Raw genomic sequence first — 22,651 nt, 5'->3', positions numbered from 1 at the left:
CAATCAGAAATGGTATGGGTGGACTGACTGATGTAATTACATCCAGAATCACAAGGGATATTATAAATTCCAGGGATTCCGAGTCCAAGACTGTCCATGACAGGGTGTACCACTCCCTTTGTCTTCTAAGGAGGTCAAGAAACGGGTCTTACACCTTGTCTTCCCAGGACTCTGCCTATTTTGCTGGACGTAGCACCATGGAACGGAAGGAATACAATCATTGGCTCATCATGTGAATCTTCAACCTTTTCACATATTCTATTCTTGGAGAACACTGACTTCGTATCACATGAATTGTAGCCTTTCATCCAGAACATGTACTTCAGATGATTAATTTTGGAATCCATGTAGTCCTTGTCAGAAACAGTTTTTGCTCTGTCTACCAATGTATTTAAAACTGCTCTCTTTTCAACTGGATGATGAAAACTCTGGATGCTAAGATATAAATCAGTGTACCTTGGCTTGTGGATACACTTTGGGGCTTAGATGTCCATTGACTTTTGTTGCACTGAAACAACTAAAAATGGGAGACTTTCTTCTTTTTTTGTCTTCACAGCAAACTGTGTGTTTGGGTGCTTGCTGTTAACAAGTTCAAGGAAGTGTTCAAGAGCTTCTACACTGTGTGGCCAACCGTAAGCTTGTCATCACTGTAGCAATAAAATGAAGACGGCAAAGGGGAGCCAAATTTAATGCACCCCCTCAAATTGTTCCATAAAAAGTTTGACCACTGCTGGAGACAATGTAGAACCCATAACCATTCAGTCCCACATTTTGTAAAATTTACTGCCATAATTCATGTATCTTTAGGTGAGCTGATTATTAAAGCTATATGACTACCATGTTTATTACTGCTACAAATAAAAACATGCACCTGCTGTCTCCAGAACATTTTGAGGAGCATGCATTAATTTGGTTCCCCTTCATCAGTCTTCATTTTATTGCTGTGTTGATGACATGTTTATGGTCTGACCACGTGGCGTAGAAGTCCTTGACCACTTCCTTGTATATGTGAACAGCGTGCAGTTTGCTGTTGAGACAGAGAAAGAAGAAAGGCTGCTATTTTTAGACATTTTGGTACAGGCTGTTTCACAATGTTTTGACAATTTCAAATTTGAACAACACACAAACTAATCACAGAAGAAAGTTGAACATTTTGCACAACATACAACATTGATTCGAGTTTACTTATGAAATACTACATCGGACAAATGATAATCATTTGCAGATACACAATATCGAGGTGTTTCACCCAGTTTTTGAAGACATATTTTTTTGCTGCTGGAGATATTCTGGAGACTTTGTGAGCTTCATCTTGTAACTGTTGCAAGCTTCTCGGCTTCTCAGCCTTGAGGCAACCCCATAGTAAAAGTCTGGCATGGTTAAACAGGTAAGCGAGGCCCGGGTGGGCTGGTTGCCTTTAAATTCAATGCACTGGCAGTTGCACACAAGCTTCTTACCCAATTCAATAGTATTATGAAAAGGAATGTTGCTACTCACCACATAGTGGAGATGCTGAGTCATAGTTAGGCACAACAGAAAGACTCACACTATAAGCTTACGGCCATCAAGGCCTTTGTTGAGGTGAGACACACACACACACACACACACACACACACACACACACACGACTGCAGCCTCTGGCAGCTGATGCCAGAATCATAGAATAATATGATATGATTGCTGACCTGTATAGAGGATAAAACCTGACATTCTGCACTACTAACAGATGGTGCCACTACCACTTTTAGTGTGCATTATTCAAATTTGAAGTTGGCGAAACACTGTGAAATGCCCTGTGCAACAAAGGTCGGATGGACATCTCAACCACTAAGTGTACCACAACCCAATGCACACTGATTTATATCGTACCGCCCAGAGTTTTCATCATCCAGTCTAAAAGAGAGCAGTTTTAAGTACATTGGTAGACAGAGAAAAAACAGTTTCTGACAAGGATCACTTGGATTCCAGAATTAATCATCTGAAGTGCATGTTCTGAAAGAGGTGCTGCAGTTCAGGCAATATGAAGTCAGCATTCTCTAAGAAAAGAACATGTGAAAAGCCAGAAGATTCACATGATGAGGCAACAATTGTATTCCTTTCCTTTCTGCATCCAACAAAACAGGCAGAGTACTGAGAAGTGTAGGTATAAGACCTATTTTTTGACCCCCTAAGAAGATAAAGGAGATGCTGTGCCTTGTTAAAGACAGTCTCCGGCTCATGATCCCTGGGATTTATAACACTGTTTGTGAGTGTGGAAGGAATTACATGTCTGTCCGTCCGTACTGTTTTGAACACTGCGTAGAACATCAAAGTCAAATTAAAAATCAAGAACTGGAGAAAAGTGCAGTTGCTGAGCACAGCCTTACAAACAAATGCACAATATTGTATGACAAAACAAAAGCTTTGTCCCAGGTTCCTACTACTGGGATTCAGTACTTAAAGGGGCTGTAGATATAAGAATGTGTCAGTGGATATAATCTTAGCAGTGCATGGAAGAGAGCTCTCAATGCACTAAAGAGGGAGAGATATTTATCACAGCGTTTATACTACTATGGGAGTGGTGGCACCACCAGTGCAGGCATTGACACCATCTTTGACAGTATTACATAATTACTGAAATTTCAAGCCATCTGTGGGCAATATAAGGCCACTACAGCAGCAGTTTAGTCAGTCAGTTGCTTCAGGTTAAGACACTGGAGGTAATTATTGAAAGCTCAAGGTGTTATCCTCATTGTGAAGTGTTGCAGTGTTTTTCTCTCAAATGCAGAAAAAGAGTTACTGCACAACAGTGCTCTTTATCATTGGACTGTGCCATTTTGATTTGGCACTGCTAGCAGCGTGCTCTGGTACTGAGGTGCAGACATTTCAGCGTGCACCTAACCTTTTTATTACTGCTACAAATAAAGACACATGTCTGTATCTTTTATTGTGTTTCAGTATTGGATTGTTTGAATCAACAACTGATGGAAAAGCAATGTTGATTGCTGAACAAAGGGGTGCTCTGTAGAACAACAATGCAGCAGCCACAGTGACAAAAGTGTACCAGTTGGGATTTGGGACTATCTTCAACATATTCCCAGAAGTGAAAAATTAGAATAAGGTAGTCGTGCAGTAGACTTAGCCGGATGTATCCACTATCCTGAATATATGCTTCTGAGGAAATGCCGCATTACAACAGGGTGTTATATTTGTACACAGTTTGAGTGGATAGCATTCTTGACCACTAGTCTGAAGAACAAAAAGTTTTCCCATATACCAAAATATGCTAATTCATTGAATGACATCTGTCAAAAAAAAAGAAAGAGCTGTAAACTTTGCTCTTGCTGAAAATGCAAAGGAAACATTGAACCTACCAATGCCATCTGCGGGCTTTGACCCATTGCAGCAATGATATTGCAGATGGAAACCACTCATCAAAGTCCAGTTTGTATAAAATCACATTCATTGACTTTGCCAACTCACAAACCCACTGTTATCTTCTAACCTAGACCTTGGCCTGTACTGCAGGTCAGTATGGCATCACAATCTATATTCCAAATAAATTGTATACGAGGATAATAAATATTCGTTGTACCGTACCATCTTTGTTTGACATCACACATCACAGCAGCTGATACCCTGTATTTGTAAGATACTAATTTTGGGCCTGTCAGGCATGCAACCTGATTATTACAGTTTATTTTTACTGCTCCAAATCAGGCAATTGTGTGTACTTGTTCCGCCACATAAGTTGAAATTTGATGAACAGGGCAAAAGAAAATTTGTGCTTTCACTGTGTGAAAGCAGTGGTAACATTACAATTAAGCAGAGTTACTAAACATGATTTTCCAAATTTCTTTCACCAAAGAATTAAAATCAAGAACAGCTGCCAAAATGGGTAACTTAAAAATATACCAGTTAGGCTCCTTTTGGAGCATGCTGAAGAAGTAGCTTCATTTTTAGCCATCGTATACAATTGCTTACTCAACAAAAGATCTGCATTTAAAGACTGGAAAGCTATGCAGGTCACACCAACATGCAAGAAAGAAAACGGAAATAATTCTCTGAATTCTAGACCAAGATCAGTGATATCAATTTGCTGTAGGATTTTGCAACATACACTGTGTTTAAACATTATGTGAAATACTGTACCTCAACAAAATTGAACTGTTGATATATAGGGAGCACAGATTCAGAAAATATTGCTTTTTGTGAAATGTAACTGCCTCTCTGTTCATGCAAAGGGGTGAGTGGCATCGACAAGGGAACTGCATTTCCAGAAGGCTTTTGACACCGTACCTCAAAGGCAACTTCTAACCAAATTGCGTGCCTATAGAGTATTGTCTGAGTTGTGCAGCTGGATTCCTGAATTCCAATAGAAAGATCACAGTTCACAGCAATTGATGGGAAGTCATCTAGTGAAACGCAAGTGTTATCTACGGTTCTGCAAGGAAGTGTTTATAGGCCTTCTGACGTACTTAACCTAAATGAATGATTCAGGAGACGATCTGAGCAGCACTCTTGGGTTGTTTGCAGCCGATCGTTTACTGTCTAGTAAGGTCACCAGCAGATCAAAACGAACTACCTAATGATTTAGGTATAATATGATATCTGTAAGATGTAAAAAGTGGCAGTTAACACCAAACAACAAAAAGTTTGAGGTCCTCCACATGAGAACTAATAAAATTATGTTAAATTTCAATTACATGATACATCACACAAATTTAAAGTCTGTTGATTCAACCAAGTATGTAGGGTTTACAGTTTCAAACAACTTAAATTGGCGTCATTACGTAAAAAAATTATGGGGAAGTGAATCGAAACCTTCATTTTGTTGACAGAACTTTTAGAAGGCGTAACAAATATAATAAAGAAATTAGCTATACTATGCTTGTTCATCCTCTTCAGGAGTATTGCTGTGCAGTATGGGATTCTTACCAGAGAGGATTGACGGAAGGCATCGAAAGAGTTCAAAGAAAGAAACCTTGTTTGTTATTATGAAATTGATGGAAGGAATGCCGCAGGTATGATATGCACGTTGGGGTGACAGTTATTAGAACAAAAGGATTTCTCATCGCAGTGAGATCTTTTCCTGAAATTTCAGTCACCAAATTTCTCCTGCAAATGCGGAAATATTTGTTGGCTCCCACCTACATAGAGAGAAACAGTAATAATTTAAGAGAAATCAGAGCTTGCACAGAAAGATTTAGGTGTTCATCTTTCCGACAAGCTATTTGAGATCAGAACTGTCAGAAAGTGGTTCTGTGCACCCACTGCGAAGGACTTGATTATGAATTACATGTTGATGTAGATGATGAATTTCTGTATATTGTTTTCCGATACACCGCATATGTGCTCAAGTGGTTAGTATTACTGCCTACTGTCCCAGGGGTTTAGGGTTCAGTTTCCATCTATCGTGTCAAACTTTTCTGTGGTGGGGACATTTGGAACTGAATCCACTCATAAACAAGATGTGAACTAAGAAATTACTAGAGTAAAATAAACAGAATAATGTGGTGTCAAACTGAAAAGTTTGCACTATAATGAAAGTCATCCTTTTTATGTTCTAATGAACTAAATGGAAATAAAAGACACTGCATCATCTAATTTTTAACAGTCAAAGACTTAGACTAAAATCCAATTTGAATGTTATTAAATTCCAACAAACTCTTCGTTAACCATATTTTGTCAATGTTGGAATGTGATTCACAAATTGTGACTGTTTCTGATTCAAAATACACGTTAAAATCCCAGAATGTATTCTGAACCCAAACATAATGAGGTAGGTTGAACAGAATGACCTCCACGCCAGCCAGCACAGATTCAAAAAATATTGATAATGTGAAACACTCTCCTTACATAACATCCTGAAAGCCTTGCATTCAAAGCAGTCAGGTGGCCTGTCTTGTGGTGTCTGTCAATGGAATTTGATATGCACCTCCATAATGCTCTTGGGCTTTATACCTACTGCGTTACACCTCCACGGACGGTTCAAGGTGCTCCATCTGTGGTTGGTTCCAGCTAGAATAATCCTAAGGCATTCTATCTTCTATCCAATGCACCTGGACGAGAGCTAGCATTCTGTTTCTGGTCCGGCGTGTCTATTCTCAGGTCATCTTTTTGTTGAGTTCTGCTGCTGTAACCGTTCACATTTTTGCCAACTTCAGAGCAGGAAGAGTGACGGCACTGTGGGACATTCTGTCTATCGCAAGCCCACTCACACTGATTTGTATTTGCATTCTTCAAGTTTCCATCACCCATCCCAGACCATGAGTGTACTTAAAACCGTTGTACACAGGGCACACACAGTGTCGGATGCAGAGAATTTGCCTAAGGAACTGGCACATTTGAGGACGGTGTTCAGAGACAATGGGTACTCGACCCAGCAAATTCACAGGGCCTCCTCATCTAGAGCCAGGAACCGGGAAGTGGATAAAGAGGAGGACGTGCCAGCCAAGTCCCTAGCTTTTCTTCCCTTTGTCGGAAATATCTCCTTCAAGATAGCAAGGATTCTTAATCATTTTAATGTGAAAGTGGTTTTTCATCTGCCTGCTAAGATTTCGGATTTGCTGGGATCGGTGAAGGATGATTTGTTACTGCAGAAGGCGGGAATTTACAAAATACCGTGTCAATGTGGTATGGCCTATATAGGACAGACAACGCGTACAGTGGAAGAGTGTTGTACAGAACATCAATGTTGCACTCGCCTACAGTAAGTCTGCAATTGCGGAACATTGTATTTCTAACGGACATTCAATGGAGTACAACAAAACTTCGATTTTGGCCACTGCAACAACCTGATACCTCAAGATGACAAGTGTTTTGTAACCCACTTCTTTTGCAGTTTCTCAACATTCTTGCAAGGAATCATCTTTTACTGCAACTAGTTTTGTGTAGTCATTCCGCTTTAGGGGGACACAAAGAGATATCCTAGATATTTTGCAGCCTTCTTCTTCTTCCTTTTTTTTTTTTTTTTTTTTTTTTTTTTTTTTTTTTTTTTAAAAAAAAACTTCCAGTGTTTGATCGCCAGTACTGTAAACAAACAACATTGTCTCTTTGCACCTACTTCTGGGTATTAATAAATGACTACATAATTCTGTTTCTGAATGTCCAGATATTTCACTGTTTGTAACGGGTAAAGATTAAAAATACTCGGTAACAAGTATTTAAACATTTATTCATTTGTAGACTAGTCACATATGTTCTTTCATACATGGGAGTATAATTCCTTAATGAATCGGGGGTTTCGTTTCTTTGCGTTAGGCAGTTTCACTCTTGCATTGAACCTTTACTGGTTATTGGAGATGTTGCTATAGTTTTATGCCACAGCAACATTCTTGTAGGCAACAGCACCATTGACGATCAGCCACACAGAGCTTCCAGAGTTGTTAATTAGGTCATTTACACATACACTGAATAGCAGGGATCAATATGCTATGCAGTTCGTCCCTGATGTAGGCCTTTATGCCCAGTGTTTTATTCGACAAACTTCTCCGCTATGCACAACACATCTCTTGCAGTATCTATCACTGGAGCTGAATAAGAGTTAAAGTATGTCTGCTCTTCCTGTGCAAACCTTTTTTTAAATGGGCCATCTTCTGATGATATTCTCTTCTTCCTTTGTTTATTTTATGTGGTAAGAATCTGACTGTTGAGAAATACCTAGGAAACACAGAGTAATGTAACAACTATCACATAAAACATGTACACTTTGTGGTTGCCATCACTGTGGGAACCGGCCAACCTATTGTCAGTGTGGTGCTCATCTGTGGCATTAAATGAACCCGTGTTTGAGGTGTGTGCATGCCAGTCTGCTGTGTATCACTGCTAGAACTATCACTGCTAGACAAACAATCCCGACAATGGACCGAGCAGTACTTGAAAATAGGCTTAAGGGCAAAGAATAAAATTGGTGATCATCAACATTAGTGGATGGAACAAATTTGTTTCCAAGCAAGACATACAGCACCTACAGCCAATATTTTCACAGCTGTTCTGAAATTTTCAGTACAGCGCAGATACAAAGATAAATGGAGGTAAGAAATGGAACGAAATGTGATTACTATGCAATGAACTGCAGCAGTGAGTTCCTTATAACAAAGTACTCCAGAACAACCTCCGCATTTTTTTCATGGGAATCATAAGTGACTGTGTATGTGGGCATCCTGTCACAATTCTCTAATCCCAGATTGGTCTTGTTTGTTTGTCACTGCCATATTCTGGGGTTAGCACCTGGCCACATGTTATTGTTATCGAAGGCTGTCATGCCTAGTTGATGAACCACAGAACTGTAATCCATCCCATACACCATGTGTTGTTACCATGAAAGACTATGGGTACCATTTGTGTGTTGTGTTCTCAGACATGTTTGCCTTGTACTGCCTGTGGGACAATATAGCTCTCCTGTAACAAGCATGTCAGTCATTCATGCTTCCATTCATTCACACATTGTTCTGTGAATTCCATTATGAAGGAGAGCCTTCATAAGTGTGGAACAAGTCAAGTTATGCCTTATCAGGCAATATCATCCACTGTTAATTGCTTCTATATTAATTTATGAAAAGTCCAGATTGGAATAATATTGTCTAATTTGTTTATATATACTTAGTAAGAGGAAAACAACTACTTTGGAAAAACCACACCACCTTCTCATACACTGCTCAGCTGTTTTACATCTCTAAGTCCAAACATTCTGCTATATTATAATAGTAATCTGCTACTCATTGTTTCAATATCTGACAGTTTTATATTGCTTGTTTGCTGTCAACCAGCAATCTATAAGGGACAGTCAAATGACAACTGAACACCTGCCATGATGGAACCGTGGAATGGTTCCATTCAGAAGTAATCACCACACATATTAAGACATTCATCCATTTCTGTTTTGTAGAACACGATTGACCGCCGACAGCTCGACAACCGCACCCGCTCTTGCACTTCCTCGTCCAGCTGATACCAACGTCCATGCACATCTTTCTTCTGGTTGCCAAACATGTAAAGAATCACGCAATGTTAAGATTTGGGCTGTACGGAAAAGGTTGCAGTATTTCCCAACCAAATTGCCGAAGTGTAGCCTTCAACTGATTGACAGTGTCGGGGCGGGTGTTACCTTGCAATGAGTTCCTCAAACATGGAATCACATCAGTGTGCTGTGTTACGAAGACACTTTGCAGAAAGTGTGATGCGGCATAAAGTCTAAACGCCCAAGAATGCTGTCAGATGGAATCATCCTGCTGCACGATAATGCTTGCCCCCTCACTGCCAATCTGATGAAGGCTGTTCTTCAGCGATTTGGTTGTGAAACACTGCAGTATCCTCTGTATGGCCCGGATCTTTTGCTGTGTGGTTTTCACATATTTGGTGACATGAAGAAAGACATGCATGGATGTTGGTTTCATTATAACAAGAAAGTGCAAGAGTGGATTGGTTGTGGATCTGTCAGTGGCCGACCGCATTCTATGAAACGTGAATTTATGATGTCATCTTCTGAATAGAACCTTTCTATGATCCAGTTGTGGTGGGTGTTCAGTTTTCACCTCATATTATAGACTTTTCGCACTATTCCATACTAAACCCTCCATAGAAATGCATAATTTGTGTGGAAATTAGTTTTGCTTCTAGTATTTTGGTTTTGAATTGTAGAGTTCATCCTAAATTCAGTTTTGGTATTAACATATCAACATATGTAGTAATAGGAAGCCACCGTACAACATTTTGTGCAATGCCTGTACCTCACTGCCAACCCTCTGCAGGGCATTCATTCGTAGAACCATTCTGTCTTGTTGTGGGTCTGGGAATCACTCCATGGGGTTTGTTACAAAAGTTTATAAACACCCTGTATAGTCTTGAGAAATGAGATCCAGTAATTCTCGCTCCCTCCTAAAACCATGCAGCATGTTTCCTCTATCTATAAGTAGGTATTTGCAGTTTTGATTTTAGGGTGTGCAGATGGAGTCAACCCAGGCAAATATTGATCATAATATCATGCCATACCTAGTGTCAACATAAAGTGGGATTATCTGAAGCACGGTTGGAAAATAAATACCGTTTTAGAAAAAAACCCATAGCAACATTTTTTCAAACCAAATTTTTGTTTTTGCTGGATAGGTCATTTCTTAAACCGATGAAACTACATGGTTCCAGGGGCTTTCCAAGACTTAACCATCTATGATGTACATACACAGAGTGAAGTGACTTATAAAAATTTGTACAAAGGTCTGATTACGAACCCGAGTCCCTTGCTCACTAGGCAGATGCACTAACCAGTATGCCACCCTGGCACAGTGACTTTGCACAACTGCATGGGCTATTCTAGCATGCCTTCCTCCTCAATCCATATTCCTATTGATGCCTCAACCCACTTGGTATTCCCCCTAAACTTGAAAAGTGTTGCATAGGCTCTCCAACTGCATTGGAATAACACCTCAGCAGTCTGCATATTATGTACATCGCGGATGTCTGAGACTCGAATACATCTTTCGAATCATATTGTTTCATTTGGTTAAACCACCTATGCCTGGGTTTCAGGCAGGACCCACGTTTTGTTCAATACTGAGATGCTATTCCAATACCGTTGGAGAGCCTCTGCAATGCTGTTTTAGTTTAGGAGGAATATGAAGTTGACTGAGGTGGGAATGAGAATTTGGATTGAGGAGAATGTTGTGCTAGGGCAGTCGGTGCATTTGTGCAAAACCAGTGTGCCTCGTATGTGCCAGTCTGATGGAGTGGACCCAAAGTAGTCTAGTGTGGCATTTGGTTTAACAATGTGTATTAACTGGGACAGTAAAACACTAAGAATAAACATAGCCCCATCAGCCCCTAAGTAGTATTGCTGCATGGCGCTATATACGGGCTGCTTCACTATTATAGGTACAAACAAAAGTGATGACTAGAGGGAAATTAAACTAACAAGTAATCCTAATAAACGTAAGTGTAGAATCCGACAGCTACATTGACATGACGTTTGCACAAGTGTAGCTGTGCCAGTGTTACAACACTGTTATTGTGTAAGGCTACATTAATTTCAAAACGCCACAAGTGATGCATAAATTACAATGTGATAAATTGCCCTCATTTTGATTTTATCATCATTCCGGAAGATCAAGTACTCTTAAACAGTGTTTCACCACCAAGTCTATCAATTCTGGTGTCTCAATACCGTGGCCTCCCAGGTCCACTGACTTCAAGCGATTGGATTTTTTTGTGTGGAAGCTTGTAAAAACTTTTAATTTATTCCCATTGTGTTGACAGTGTAAGAGAACTCCGAGAACAAAAAGTGGATGGTTCTCAGTGTTCAGAACAAGCCTGGGATCTTTGACCATGTATGGGCATGGATCTGGTGACGCTCTGAATCCAGTCTTTCCTTGAAGAGTGGCCATTTGGAACACTTGTTGTGATGTGTTTTTTCTCAAGTGTGTATCAGCAGCTTGGATCCTTTGCCAACTCTGTAATAATGTGTCATGTACTGTTTTGTAGTACCTTGTGTTGCGTAAACCATTGGTTTCCAGACCTATGTTTATCAGGATTATTTACTTGTTTAACTGTTGTTCACTTGCACCTTTCGTTTGTGGCTATAATAGTGAAACAGACTGTACACCATATACACAGCACAGCACTCGAGACAGGAAGTAAAGGGACGAGTTGAGCAAGGGAGCCCACAGGGGCTCGGCATTCATTTGCCGGGTACGGGATTGGCGACGCCGGGGTTCCTGAGCTGGGGACTGGTAAGCGCCGCCAGTCCTCTGTCACCGTAAGCTCTGGGCATGCTTCAGCGACCACCGTGCGGTGCGGCGGTGGAACATTGTGTGTCTCAGGGAATGGGGATCTTGGCTTGACTGCCCGGATTGCGAGGATGGACTAAACCTCTATAAACAACCCCTCAATCTCAAGGTGTGCTGCGCGCTGATGAGATGGATGGCTGTTGAGTTGGAACAGTCGTTAGCGGGCAACCTCTGGGGACCTGCCGCACCTCAGTTGTATCAGGCTTACCTAGGCACGCGGAGCTCTGTCTAGGTCGACTTCTAGTTCCCTAGCTGCTTGTGGGACCGAGATGGATCCTCCAAACTCTTCTTTGCCTCCTCCCAGCAGAAAGGGTGGGCCGCTGGTAGGTTCCAACACCTGCTCCAACAACAGGGCACATGTAGCCAGTCCTCCAGACTCAGCGGCGAAATCTTAAGAGTCTCATAACAAGTAACAGAACACATGCTGCCGGTCAGAATATGTTTTTAATTGTTAAAAGGAAATAGAGCAGCTTTGAGAAAGTTTCCCCTTTCTATATTCAAAAAGGGCTCGAGGGCATTTCTGGCAGTTTAAAATCAGTTAGGCGATTGCGTAATGGGGCGCTGTTGGTGGAAACCACTAGCTCCCAGCAAGCTAAGACTCTCCAGAACGCACACTCCCTTGGGGAATATACCATCGAAACTGAGCTGCACACCATCTTGAATTACAGCAAAGGTATTGTGACGTGCAGGGATTTGGTGGACATTACCCAAGAGGAACTAAAAGATGAGTGGGCGCCAGTAGGAGTAGTTGATGTGCAAAATATCATGAGGAGGGTGGATGGGGTTCTTGTGAAGTCCAACTCCTTTATCCTGACATTTAATAGCACAAAACCCCCGGAGTATATTAAGGCAGGTTTCCTTCACTTAAGTGTGTGGCCTTATATCCCCAACCCAATGCGGTGTTTCAAATGCCAACGCTTTGGGCATACTACTCTTGGGTGTCGTGGAGAAGCTACTTGTGGCAAGTGTGGTCAGGCCGCCCATGAAGGAGTCCGTTGTTTGTCTCCAATGAAGTGTGTGAATTGCTCTGGGCCTCACCCCATCTGGAGTTGGGACTGCACTGTGTATCTGGAAGAACGGAAGGTACAGGAGCTTAAGACAATCAAGCGCATCCCCTATACTGAGGCCAAAAAGCTCTATAAAGCCATGCTGCCCCTGTGTTTTGCTACCTCCTTCACTTCCATTGTTAAACAGCCCACACGGAAAGCTGACGCTGCTACACAAACAGAGGCTTTTAGTGTCGGCACTACTACCTGCATGTGTCCCTGCAATTGTGCTGCTGCGGTCGCTTCTGAGCCTGTCCCTCCCCCAAGAACTTTAGACAAAGCTGTGGTTGCTGACATTGTCAAGCTCCCTGTCCCTCCAAAGGTTCTGTCTGGTACAGTGTTCAATGTTGCCACACCCGCAACTGCAGTTGTGTTTATAAAATCTACCCAGGGGAAAAAATCCAAGGCAAGACGTCAAACGCTGTTGGAATCGGGCAGAAAACAGCCTGACAATGTCAACATTGATCTCTCTGACATCTCTGTCGATTCTTCTTTAGAGGCTATGGAGCTTGATGTCGGATTGGGGCAACTGTCTCACCCCAAAATGGAGCCCCCACCCATTGTGGGCTCCCCTCCCCGTCAACGAGTCCGGATGAAGCTTTTACCCCCCTGATAGATGGCTCCCATTATACAGTGGAACATGAATGGATTCAGGACGCACACAGAGGAACTGAAACTCCTAGTGCAGCATCGCCCTCTCTGCTTGTGTTTGCAGGAAACACACTTCAAAGCATCCAATGCCCCTGCACTACGGGGTTATACCTTATATCGCAAGGATGACCTGACTGGGGAAAGAGCCAAAGGAGGGGTTGCTATGTTCGTCAATAATGGGCACCACTCCTCTGCTCTTCCCGTGGATACTGACCTGCTAGCAGTTGCATTTCTGCACGTCAGAGGCTTACAGTTTGCTCTCTTTATTTGCCTCCGTTGGATGCAGTAGACTCTGTGGCTCTCACTGATCTTATTGCCCAACTCCCCCGACCATTTCTCCTCCTGGGGGACTTCAATGCCCACCATGTCCTGTGGGGCTCAACATTTACTTGCCCTCGGGGTCGAGTTTTTGAGAACCTCCTAACATCTTGCGAGCTGTGCATCCTCTATTCTGGTGCTCCGGCTCATTTTTGCACTGCTACTGAGTCTTTCTCCGCCATCGACCTCTCATTTTGCTCTCCAGCCCTCGCCGACTCTGTTCACTGGGAGGTCATTAATGACCTTCATTCCAGTGACCACTTCCCGATCCTCCTTCAGCTAATTGATGGTGAGTTGCTGGAACACAAGCCACAAACGTGGATGATTGGCAAGGCAAACTGGACACTGTTTGGCCAGTTGGCTGTGTTTGAACACCATCACAGCGTCCAGGAATGGGTGGATCACATTACTTACGTGATCCATCACGCTGCTGATCTCTCCATCCCACAGTCCTTCGGCCCTCTCCGGAGGCGACCTGTCCCTTGGTGGACAGAAGAATGCCGTTTAATTATCCGGGACAGGTGTGCGGCTCTTAGACGGTTTAAATGCCGCCCGACAGTGGACAACCTCTCCATCTTTCGAATCGTGAGAGCCAATGCTCACCGTGTCATTAAAGAGAGCAAACAGCGGTCATGGCATGAGTTCCTGAACTCTATAAATTGTTCCATTTGTTCTGCAAAAGTGTGGGAAGCCATCCGGAGGATTTCTGGTAAACGCAGCCGTTTACCAATAGCTGCAGTCCTGAACCAGCCTCCAAACAACACCCAGAGGCATTGCTCAGATGCTGCCAGAGCATTTTGCACAAACTACTGCCACTGCAAACCAGGATCCAGCATTTTGTCGCTACTGTGTGACTGTCGAGAGAGGAAACTTGGACTTTTGGTCGAACAGTTCTGAGTCCTAAAACTCCCCTTTCTCCATGTGGGAACTCGAATCGGCACTTACTGGGACTTCTGACACTGGAGCAGGTCACGACCGCATCTGGTACTCCATGCTTCGACATCTGCCAGCAACGTCAAAGGAAATCCTCCTCGAATGTTTTAATCTCGTATAGCAGACAGGAGTGTTCCCCATCTCGTGGAGGGAGGCAATTCTCATCCCTCTCCTCAAACCAGGAATGGACCGCACATGTCCCAGTAGTTATCGGAATATCACCTTGACGAGCTGTGTCGGAAAGACCCTGGAACAGATGGTTAACCATCGTCTGGTCTGGCTGTTAGTGACCATTCAGTTCCTTAGCCACTCTCAGTGTGGATTCTGACAATTTTGGTCCACGGTCGACAACCTGACCCTCCTAGAGGCGGCTATTCAGCAGGCTTTCCTCTGTCAGCATCACTGTATCGGCATCTTCTGTGATATCAGTAAGGCATATGATACTACTTGGAGACATTGTATTCTTGCACACTTGCATCAATGGGGCTTTCGTACCCTCATCCCCATTTTCATTCAGTCTTTCCTGTCTCAGCGGTTTTTTCGGACCCGAGTTGCTAACGCACTGTCTGATCAATTTGAGCAGGAGAATGGTGTCCCCCAGGGTAGTGTTTTAAGCGTTACCCTCTTTGCCATAGGCATCAACAGTATAACTTCTACAGTGAGGAGTCCAGTACAGTGCTCCTTATTTGTGGACGACTTTGCTGTTTTCTGTTCCTCCTCCAGTGTTGCCACAGTGAGCCATCAGTTGCAGCTAACAGTGCGGCGGTTAGAGGAGTGGGCTGCCAAGACGGGTTTCTGGTTTTCTGCCAATAAGTATGTTTGTGTTCATTTTAATCATTCTCGTTGTCTTTTTAATTCACCTGTCTTGCATATGGGGGACACTTTCCTACATTTTAGAGACACGGTGCGGTTTCGGGGCCTAATTTTTTACTCCAGGTTGTCATGGCTGCCACACCTATGAGACTTGAAAGCCAGAACCCTGAAGGCACTGAACATTCTCAAGTGCCTCAGCCACAGGTCTTGGGGAGCGGACAGGGCATGTCTCCTCCAGTTCTATCAGGCATTTGTGCATTCACGGCTGGATTATAGGTGCACAGTGTATGGGTCAGCAAGGCAGTCTTATTTGCGGATCCTTGTCGCTGTCCACCATGCGGGGATTCAGCTGGCCACAGGTGCTTTTCGGACCAGTCCCATACCCAGCCTCTGTGCTGAAGCCAGGGAACTGCCACTTACTGTCCGGCGGCAGCTCTTACTGGTGCGCCAGGCTTGTAAGTTTCTTGCAGCTCCATCCTCGCCTGCTCACCATATTGTTGCTCATCCACCTCTGGACCACCTTTTTTTCCACCGTCCCCAGGCTACAAAGCCGTTTGGGATCCATTTGCAACGTGTGCTAAAGTCCCTCGGTGTGGACTCTGGACAACCCCAAATCCAGGGTTTTAACTGCCTGCCACCCTGGTTACTGGAGAGGCCCAGAGTAATTTTAGATTTGGTGCAGTACAAGAGAGATAGCACTCCTGCCACCATTTTTAATGCAACATTTTATCTGAGCACCACAACTATGTAGCTGTTTTTACGGATGGGTCAAAACAGGGGGATTCCGTTGGTTGCTCTGTTGTTTTTCTGGATCGTGACCTCAAGGTTCGACTGCCTCAGACTTTTACTGTCATCGATGCAGAATTGTCTGCGTTCTTGCAGGCACTGGAGCAGATGAGATGTTCATCCTGTCCTAGATTTCTTGTCTGTTCTGATTCACTAAGTGCCATTCACTCATTGCAACGTTTGTATCCAGCAGATAAAATTGTCCAGACCATCCAGGATGCCCTCCTCCAACTACAGCGACTGGGGAAGGTGGTGGCTTTGTGCTGGGTTCCGGGGCACAGCGGCATTGCTGGGAATGAAAGGGTACATCTTGCAGCCAAGGAGGCGTGTCTCAATCCACAAGTATTTCAGTGTGCTGTCCCCTGCATGCACTCACCTTGCTGTTGAGCTCAAGAGTCATGCGTCAGTGGGAGGATGAGTGGCTGTAAATGACTGACAATAAGCTCCATTTAGTCGTGCCCACAACGCGTGTGTGGTGTACTTCCTTCCAGCCCCTTAGACAGGATGAGGTTCTCCTCACTCGGCTTCAGATAGGCCACAGTCCTATGACGGATGGCTTCCTGCTCCGGTGAGAGGACCCTCCAATGTGTGGTGCTTGTGGCATCCAGGTCACTTTGCGCCACATTTTATTGGATTGTGTTTTATTTTCTGACCAGCAGGCCGTGGCCGACTTGCCAACAGATCTGCCACCTCTTATAGGAAACACTCGAACAAATGTGGTTAAAGTTTTATAGTTCTGTGATTTGTCAAAATTTTTTACAAAGATTTTAGGGAGAGGGTCTTAATTTGCTCACTGTATGACAAGCTCGCCCATATTTTTTGTAAGTGGCCAGCCAATGACAATTTCCTGTGGCATTCTTGCTGCTATGTTTTCATTTTCCTTACATTTTACTTTCTTATGTAGCATTTTGCTTCTTTTCCTGCTTTCTTTGTGTGTGTGTGTGTGTGCTTCGGTTTTGCTAAGTCTGTCCACATTCGTTTGTTTTAACGTGTGTCAGGGCGCTGATGACCTCTACGTTGAGTGCCCGTACACCCCAGCACACACACACACACACACACACACACACACACACACTTGGGCAAGGGAGACATGACAAACAAATGTTTACTTACATTTTGGTGTCTATTGCTGGTACTGACTGTGTTAGAGACTGACTGAGAATAATGAAATTTATTTTCAATTTTGGAATCTTTCCAACATTAGCTGAGTTAGTTGTGAAGATATTACCTATTGGTGACACATGAAAATTTGTCCCAGACTCAAACCTGTATTTCCCACTTTTCATGAGTGGTTTCCTTAACCACTTCAGCTATCTGAGCATGATTCCAACAGCAGCCCAGGTCTCCATTTGTTCTGCTGTCTATTCCCCCCTTCTGTTCACACTATAGTATCATGAGTCCTGCACAGGGTGAAACACCGTTTTCTTTCATTATTGCCTTGCTGTGGCATGAAATACTGCACTGTAGTGTCTGAGAGACTGCATTGACAATCAGCAGCTACATTCAGTTAAGGATGAACTCGCAGATTGTGATTATGGTTTCGCATCAGCTGTGGAGTATTTCAGAGCAAATGAAAATTTGTGCCAGACTAAGACTCGAACCCAGATTTCCCACTTGTTGAGAGCTGTCACCTTAACCACTTCAGCTGTCCGAGCACACTTCTGGGATCAACTCAAACCTTCCTATGGTATACTGTCTACAACCCCATTATTTACGACTTCGCTTGAATTCCCACCACAGGGTTTCAAGGAGACAAATGTATTCAACATTAGTATTACGATTGTCACTTAGCCTATGAGCAATAAGATCATAAACAGTGTGGCATGTGCAAGTTTGGGTTAGTCATGGAAGCAAGCTGGGACAGCTGAAGTGGTCAAGGCAGCCACTCAAGTCAAGTAAGAAATTGGGATTTCAGTCCTGGCCCAGCACAAATTTTTGTGTCACCAGTAGGTAACATCTTAATATCTAATACAGCTAATAAATTTTATAGATTTAGTGCACCTACAAGACCATCACCAACGTATTTCTTTAGACATTGTTAAAACTAAGTATTACAAGCATCGAGGAGCAAGAATGGTGATGGTAATACAAATGTTGAATATGTGTGTCTCCTTGAAACCATGTGGTGGGAATCCAGATAAAGTTGCTAACGATGGGGTCATAGACAGTATGACATATGGAAGTTTGGGTCATTCTTGAAAGCGTACTCAGAAAGCCAAAGTGGTTAAGGCAACCACTCACGACAAGCAGAAAATTGGGGTTCGAGTCACGTCCAGCACAAATTTTCATGTCTCATCAGTCGGTAATATCTTAATACCTAAAGCATCTGTCAGAAAGATTCCACAGTTGTGAATAAATTTTATAAATTTAGTATGGCTGCGAGAACACCAGCAATGTCTGTTTTTTCAGACATTGTTAAAAATAAAAATAAAAAAATGACCAAAAATAAGCCACATTGCTACAGTTCTAACTCGGCCTGGGAGTGTATCATTTCCAAGACGTTTTCACAGAATGGTCTCATGTTTCATATTCCATACGTATAGCACAACAGTATCTACTGGTTTTTCTTTACTATGATTTTCATTAAAGTAACAGCCAGCTAAAATGTTTTTCACACTTGTAATATTGATCTACACACTGCAAAACCACACTGCATATATCTGACAAAACACGAGAAAAAATCTGCCCATCAACTCTTAACCCTTTCAGATCCTCTGGCTACAATTGTGTACATTAACTTTGACTGTGTCTTAACTGCAACAGATGTACTTTTTCCTGATGGAAACATGAGGTACACATCTGTTAATGTTCATCCTCTTCATCATCCACAAGTGTTGCCAACTGTTGGACATCACTGTGAAAACATCAGCAAATCAATGTAGCGGTGTGCAGCAGCTCGTGGCCGACATACATGGAGGTGGTTGGTTCACTATATTCCTCACTATAATTGAATATTGTTATTGTTGTTTTGTGTGGTGGTTATCAAATGGTCATTTTACTGTTCATCACAATAGAGGACATTTCATAATTAGTTATTTTAACCCATAAAGTGAAGCGAAGTGTACAGAGTATGTTTTGAAAATGAGTACATATTTTTGGATAAATCTTGTATGTAAAATGATTAAAAAATCACCTAAGATCATTACCTTATAAATAAAAATTTTCTTCCTTCCAGAAAAAAATTCAGCTCTGAAAAGGTTAAGAGAGACACCCAGTGCACTGGCCTTCTGTTAGCTCTATGACTGAACAGTGTTGCCCATGTAGATGATGCGCATTAGTAGGGGCCATTATTTAAGAACATTCATTTATTTATTTTGTGAGTAAAACATACTTTTGTAGCTGCGGTTGCCAAAGAGTGACTGCGAACAGCCCTGCTGACAGTGACTCGTGCATCGGATGGCTCGTCAGGCTCGGCGACCACCTTGCTGCTATTTGAGAAGAATAGGCTTCTTGCTGCCAGGGAGTTTGTCCCTCTCCATTCTCCCACCATCATACAATACAAACGTGACACCATACATCCAGTACATTCACCTTAGTTAACACATACTGTTAGAACACAACTCCCATACATCATAGGAAAGGAGTCATTGTGTGTGCAGCAAGAAGAGCCTTTCTGATTACTTCACTGAACCTACCCCTAGGGCCCCCCAGCAATACCCTATGGTTTTTCCCTCCTCCCCTCCCTCCCCCCCCCCCCCTTTTCTTCTGTTGTAAAAAACTACTTATTTACTAAATGCTGATTGTTTTGATGATTCAGTGTTAAAGTGCCAGACTGCACATCCAAAAGTCAGGGGTTCAGTTCATAGTCAGTCATAGGATTTTTACCTGTCATTTATCACATCTTTCACCCCCTGGCAATGTTTGTTAATGAGAGAAACAGCAAGTTTCATTCTGGTTCGGAGTCCGTATTATACTGTAGGTCCCCTCTGGGTAAGTCAGTTCAAAGTTTGGAGGAAGGCAGTAGCATATCACCTCAAACATGACTGTGTCTAGTAGAGCACTGTGCTGTTCAAACTAACCTGCAGTTCAGTGGCAGCTTTAACTTAACATCAGGATTGTGATACTCTTGAAATGTGACACACTATAACTAATGTTTCCCGATTTGCGATCAAATCGTAATGGTCTCACTTTCAGGTAACTGTTGTGGTTTCTAGCACATATAAAATCTTATCATCACTGTACTCCTTTCCAGGATACTAATAAAATTTTGCATTTACTCGTGCTCAGCCAGTTCGAGTGACAATGGCGTCTGCAGAGAGTGGTGCGGATGAAGATGAGGAGCGGCGCATCATGTCGCTGCTTCTCGGTCCGGGCAAGATGGAACGCGACCGGGGCGCTGTCGAGCTGCAGCGCCTGCTCAACTCCGGACCCGGGGACGGTGGGGGTGGGGGCGTGCACCTCCGCCTCGGCCCACAGCTGCTGGCCAGCGCGGGCTCACTGATCCCCACCTCGGTCGCCTCCCCGTGCGAGGCTCGACTGGGCGCCCTGGTCGGTGCCAAGGTTCTCGTCCCCCACCTCCACCCAAATGAGAATCGGTGTGAGGCCGAGCTGGCAGAGGCGGCCCGGGATGTGGCACTTCGGACACTCGATGACCCAGAAACTAGGGTGCGGGTGGCAGCCGGTGAGTGTGAACACTTGTCGCGTAAGTTTTGTACTGGGCACAACCCACAGTTCAAATCTCCGAGGCAGAACTGACACAAAATGTAGGTTAAAAGCCAGCCGGTGTGGCCGTGCGGTTCTAGGCACTTCAGTCCGGAACCGCGTGACCGCTATGGTCGCAGGTTCAAATCCTGCCTCGGGCATGGATGTGTGTGGTGTCATTAGGTTAGTTAGGTTTAAGTAGTTCTTAGTTCTAGGGGACTGATGACAACAGATGTTGAGTCCCATAGTGCTCAGAGCCATTTTTTGTAGGTTAAAATGTCTTTTTCAATAATGAGAATATAAGGAAAAATACAGATTCCTACTAACTGTATAGAAAATGTGACTGTCCAGTGAACTAAAGCAGTGATCTGGAAAAGGCCGGGAAGGGGATGGGATAGCAGGGTAAGGTTGAGGGAAGAGAAGAGCACTGTGGTAGTGTGTGCGGGGACCAAATGGAGGCATGATAGTACAGTCACTAGGCACAGCATCAGGAGGTGGTGGGGCAGGGAGGCACAGGGCGGAGGGGGAAGTGGAAAAGAAGAGGAGCAGTGTAGGGGAAAGTTGGGCAAATGCACTGGCAGAGGGTGGCACACAATAAGGGTGGGGACATGAAAAGACAAAGAGGGTGGAAACAGTTGGGTGGAGGGTTTGGGGACTGTAGGTGAGGCAGAGATAATTTCTGGAGTGGAGAACATGTTGTAAGGGTAACTCCCATCTGCATAGGTCAGAAAAACTGGAATGAAAATGAGAATCCAAATAGCCTAGATTGTGAAGCAGTCATTAAAATGAAGTGCATTATGTTTAGGTGCATGTTGTGCCACAGGGTGTTCTACGTTACTCTTGGCCAGTCTGGCAGTGGCGATTCATCTTAGTGGACAGCTGGCTGGTAGTCATACCAACATGAACACAACTGTGCAGTGGTTGTTGCATCAGAGCTGGTATGCAACACGCCTGTTGTCACTCGTGGCCCGGCCTCTGCATAAGATAAGCCGGTGACAGGACTGGAATAGGAAGTGCTGGGTGATTGGATTGGGCAGGTCTTTCATCTGGGTCTTCCACAGAGATGTAATCCTGTGCAAATGGACTGTGATTGGGAATGGCATAGGGATGGAATAGGATGTTTTGGAGGTTGGTTGGGCAACAGAACACCATTTTAGGAGGGGTGGGAAGGATTTTGGGTAGGAAGTCCTTAATTTCAAGACATGATGATAGGTGATCAAAGCCCTGATGAAATATTTTGTTCAGCTGTTGTGGTATTGGGTGATGATGGGGCACTCCTTTGTATCTGGTTCTAGGGGGGTAGTGGGAGGGTTGGAGGTGTGTGGAGAAATGGCACGGGAGATCTGTTTGCGGAATGAGTCTGGGGGATTGTATCTCTCTGTGAAAGCCGTGCTGAGACCTTCATCATACTGGGCAAAGGAGTTTTTGTCACTGCAAATATGCCATCCACAGGTGGCCATGCTGTACGGGAGGGATTTTTTTGTGTGGAAGGGATGACAGCTATCAAAACGAAGGTACTGTTGGTACTTGGTGGGTTTAATGTGGACAGAGGTATGGATGGAGCTATCGTAATGTATGAGGTGTGTTTAAAAAGTGGAAAACCTTCTACTTTCCAACATAAGCCGATGAAATGTGGGAAACATTCTTCGGTGGACATTTGGTGGGGGACATTCGTGCAGTCGTGCATTTTTTCTCCAACAGCAG

The 22,651-nt window shown here is 43.5% G+C and overlaps 1 protein-coding gene across 2 annotated transcripts in view; it reads left to right on the top strand.

Moving 5' to 3' along the window:
- Nucleotides 1-22,651, top strand: part of LOC124551038 — a 147,178-nt gene that overhangs the window by 26,984 nt on the left and 97,543 nt on the right. For both annotated transcript variants that reach the window (XM_047125900.1, XM_047125902.1), the window contains exon 2: nucleotides 20,534-20,927. In XM_047125900.1, coding sequence (XP_046981856.1) covers nucleotides 20,549-20,927 — 379 coding nt within the window. In that variant the 5' untranslated portion in view covers nucleotides 20,534-20,548. The remainder of the gene's footprint in view (nucleotides 1-20,533; nucleotides 20,928-22,651) is intronic.

This window comes from Schistocerca americana, chromosome 9 (genome assembly GCF_021461395.2).
Source record: "Schistocerca americana isolate TAMUIC-IGC-003095 chromosome 9, iqSchAmer2.1, whole genome shotgun sequence".
NCBI lineage: Eukaryota > Metazoa > Arthropoda > Insecta > Orthoptera > Acrididae > Schistocerca > Schistocerca americana.
Note: the sequence above shows the minus strand (reverse complement) of the source record. Positions and strands in the feature narration are given on the sequence as shown.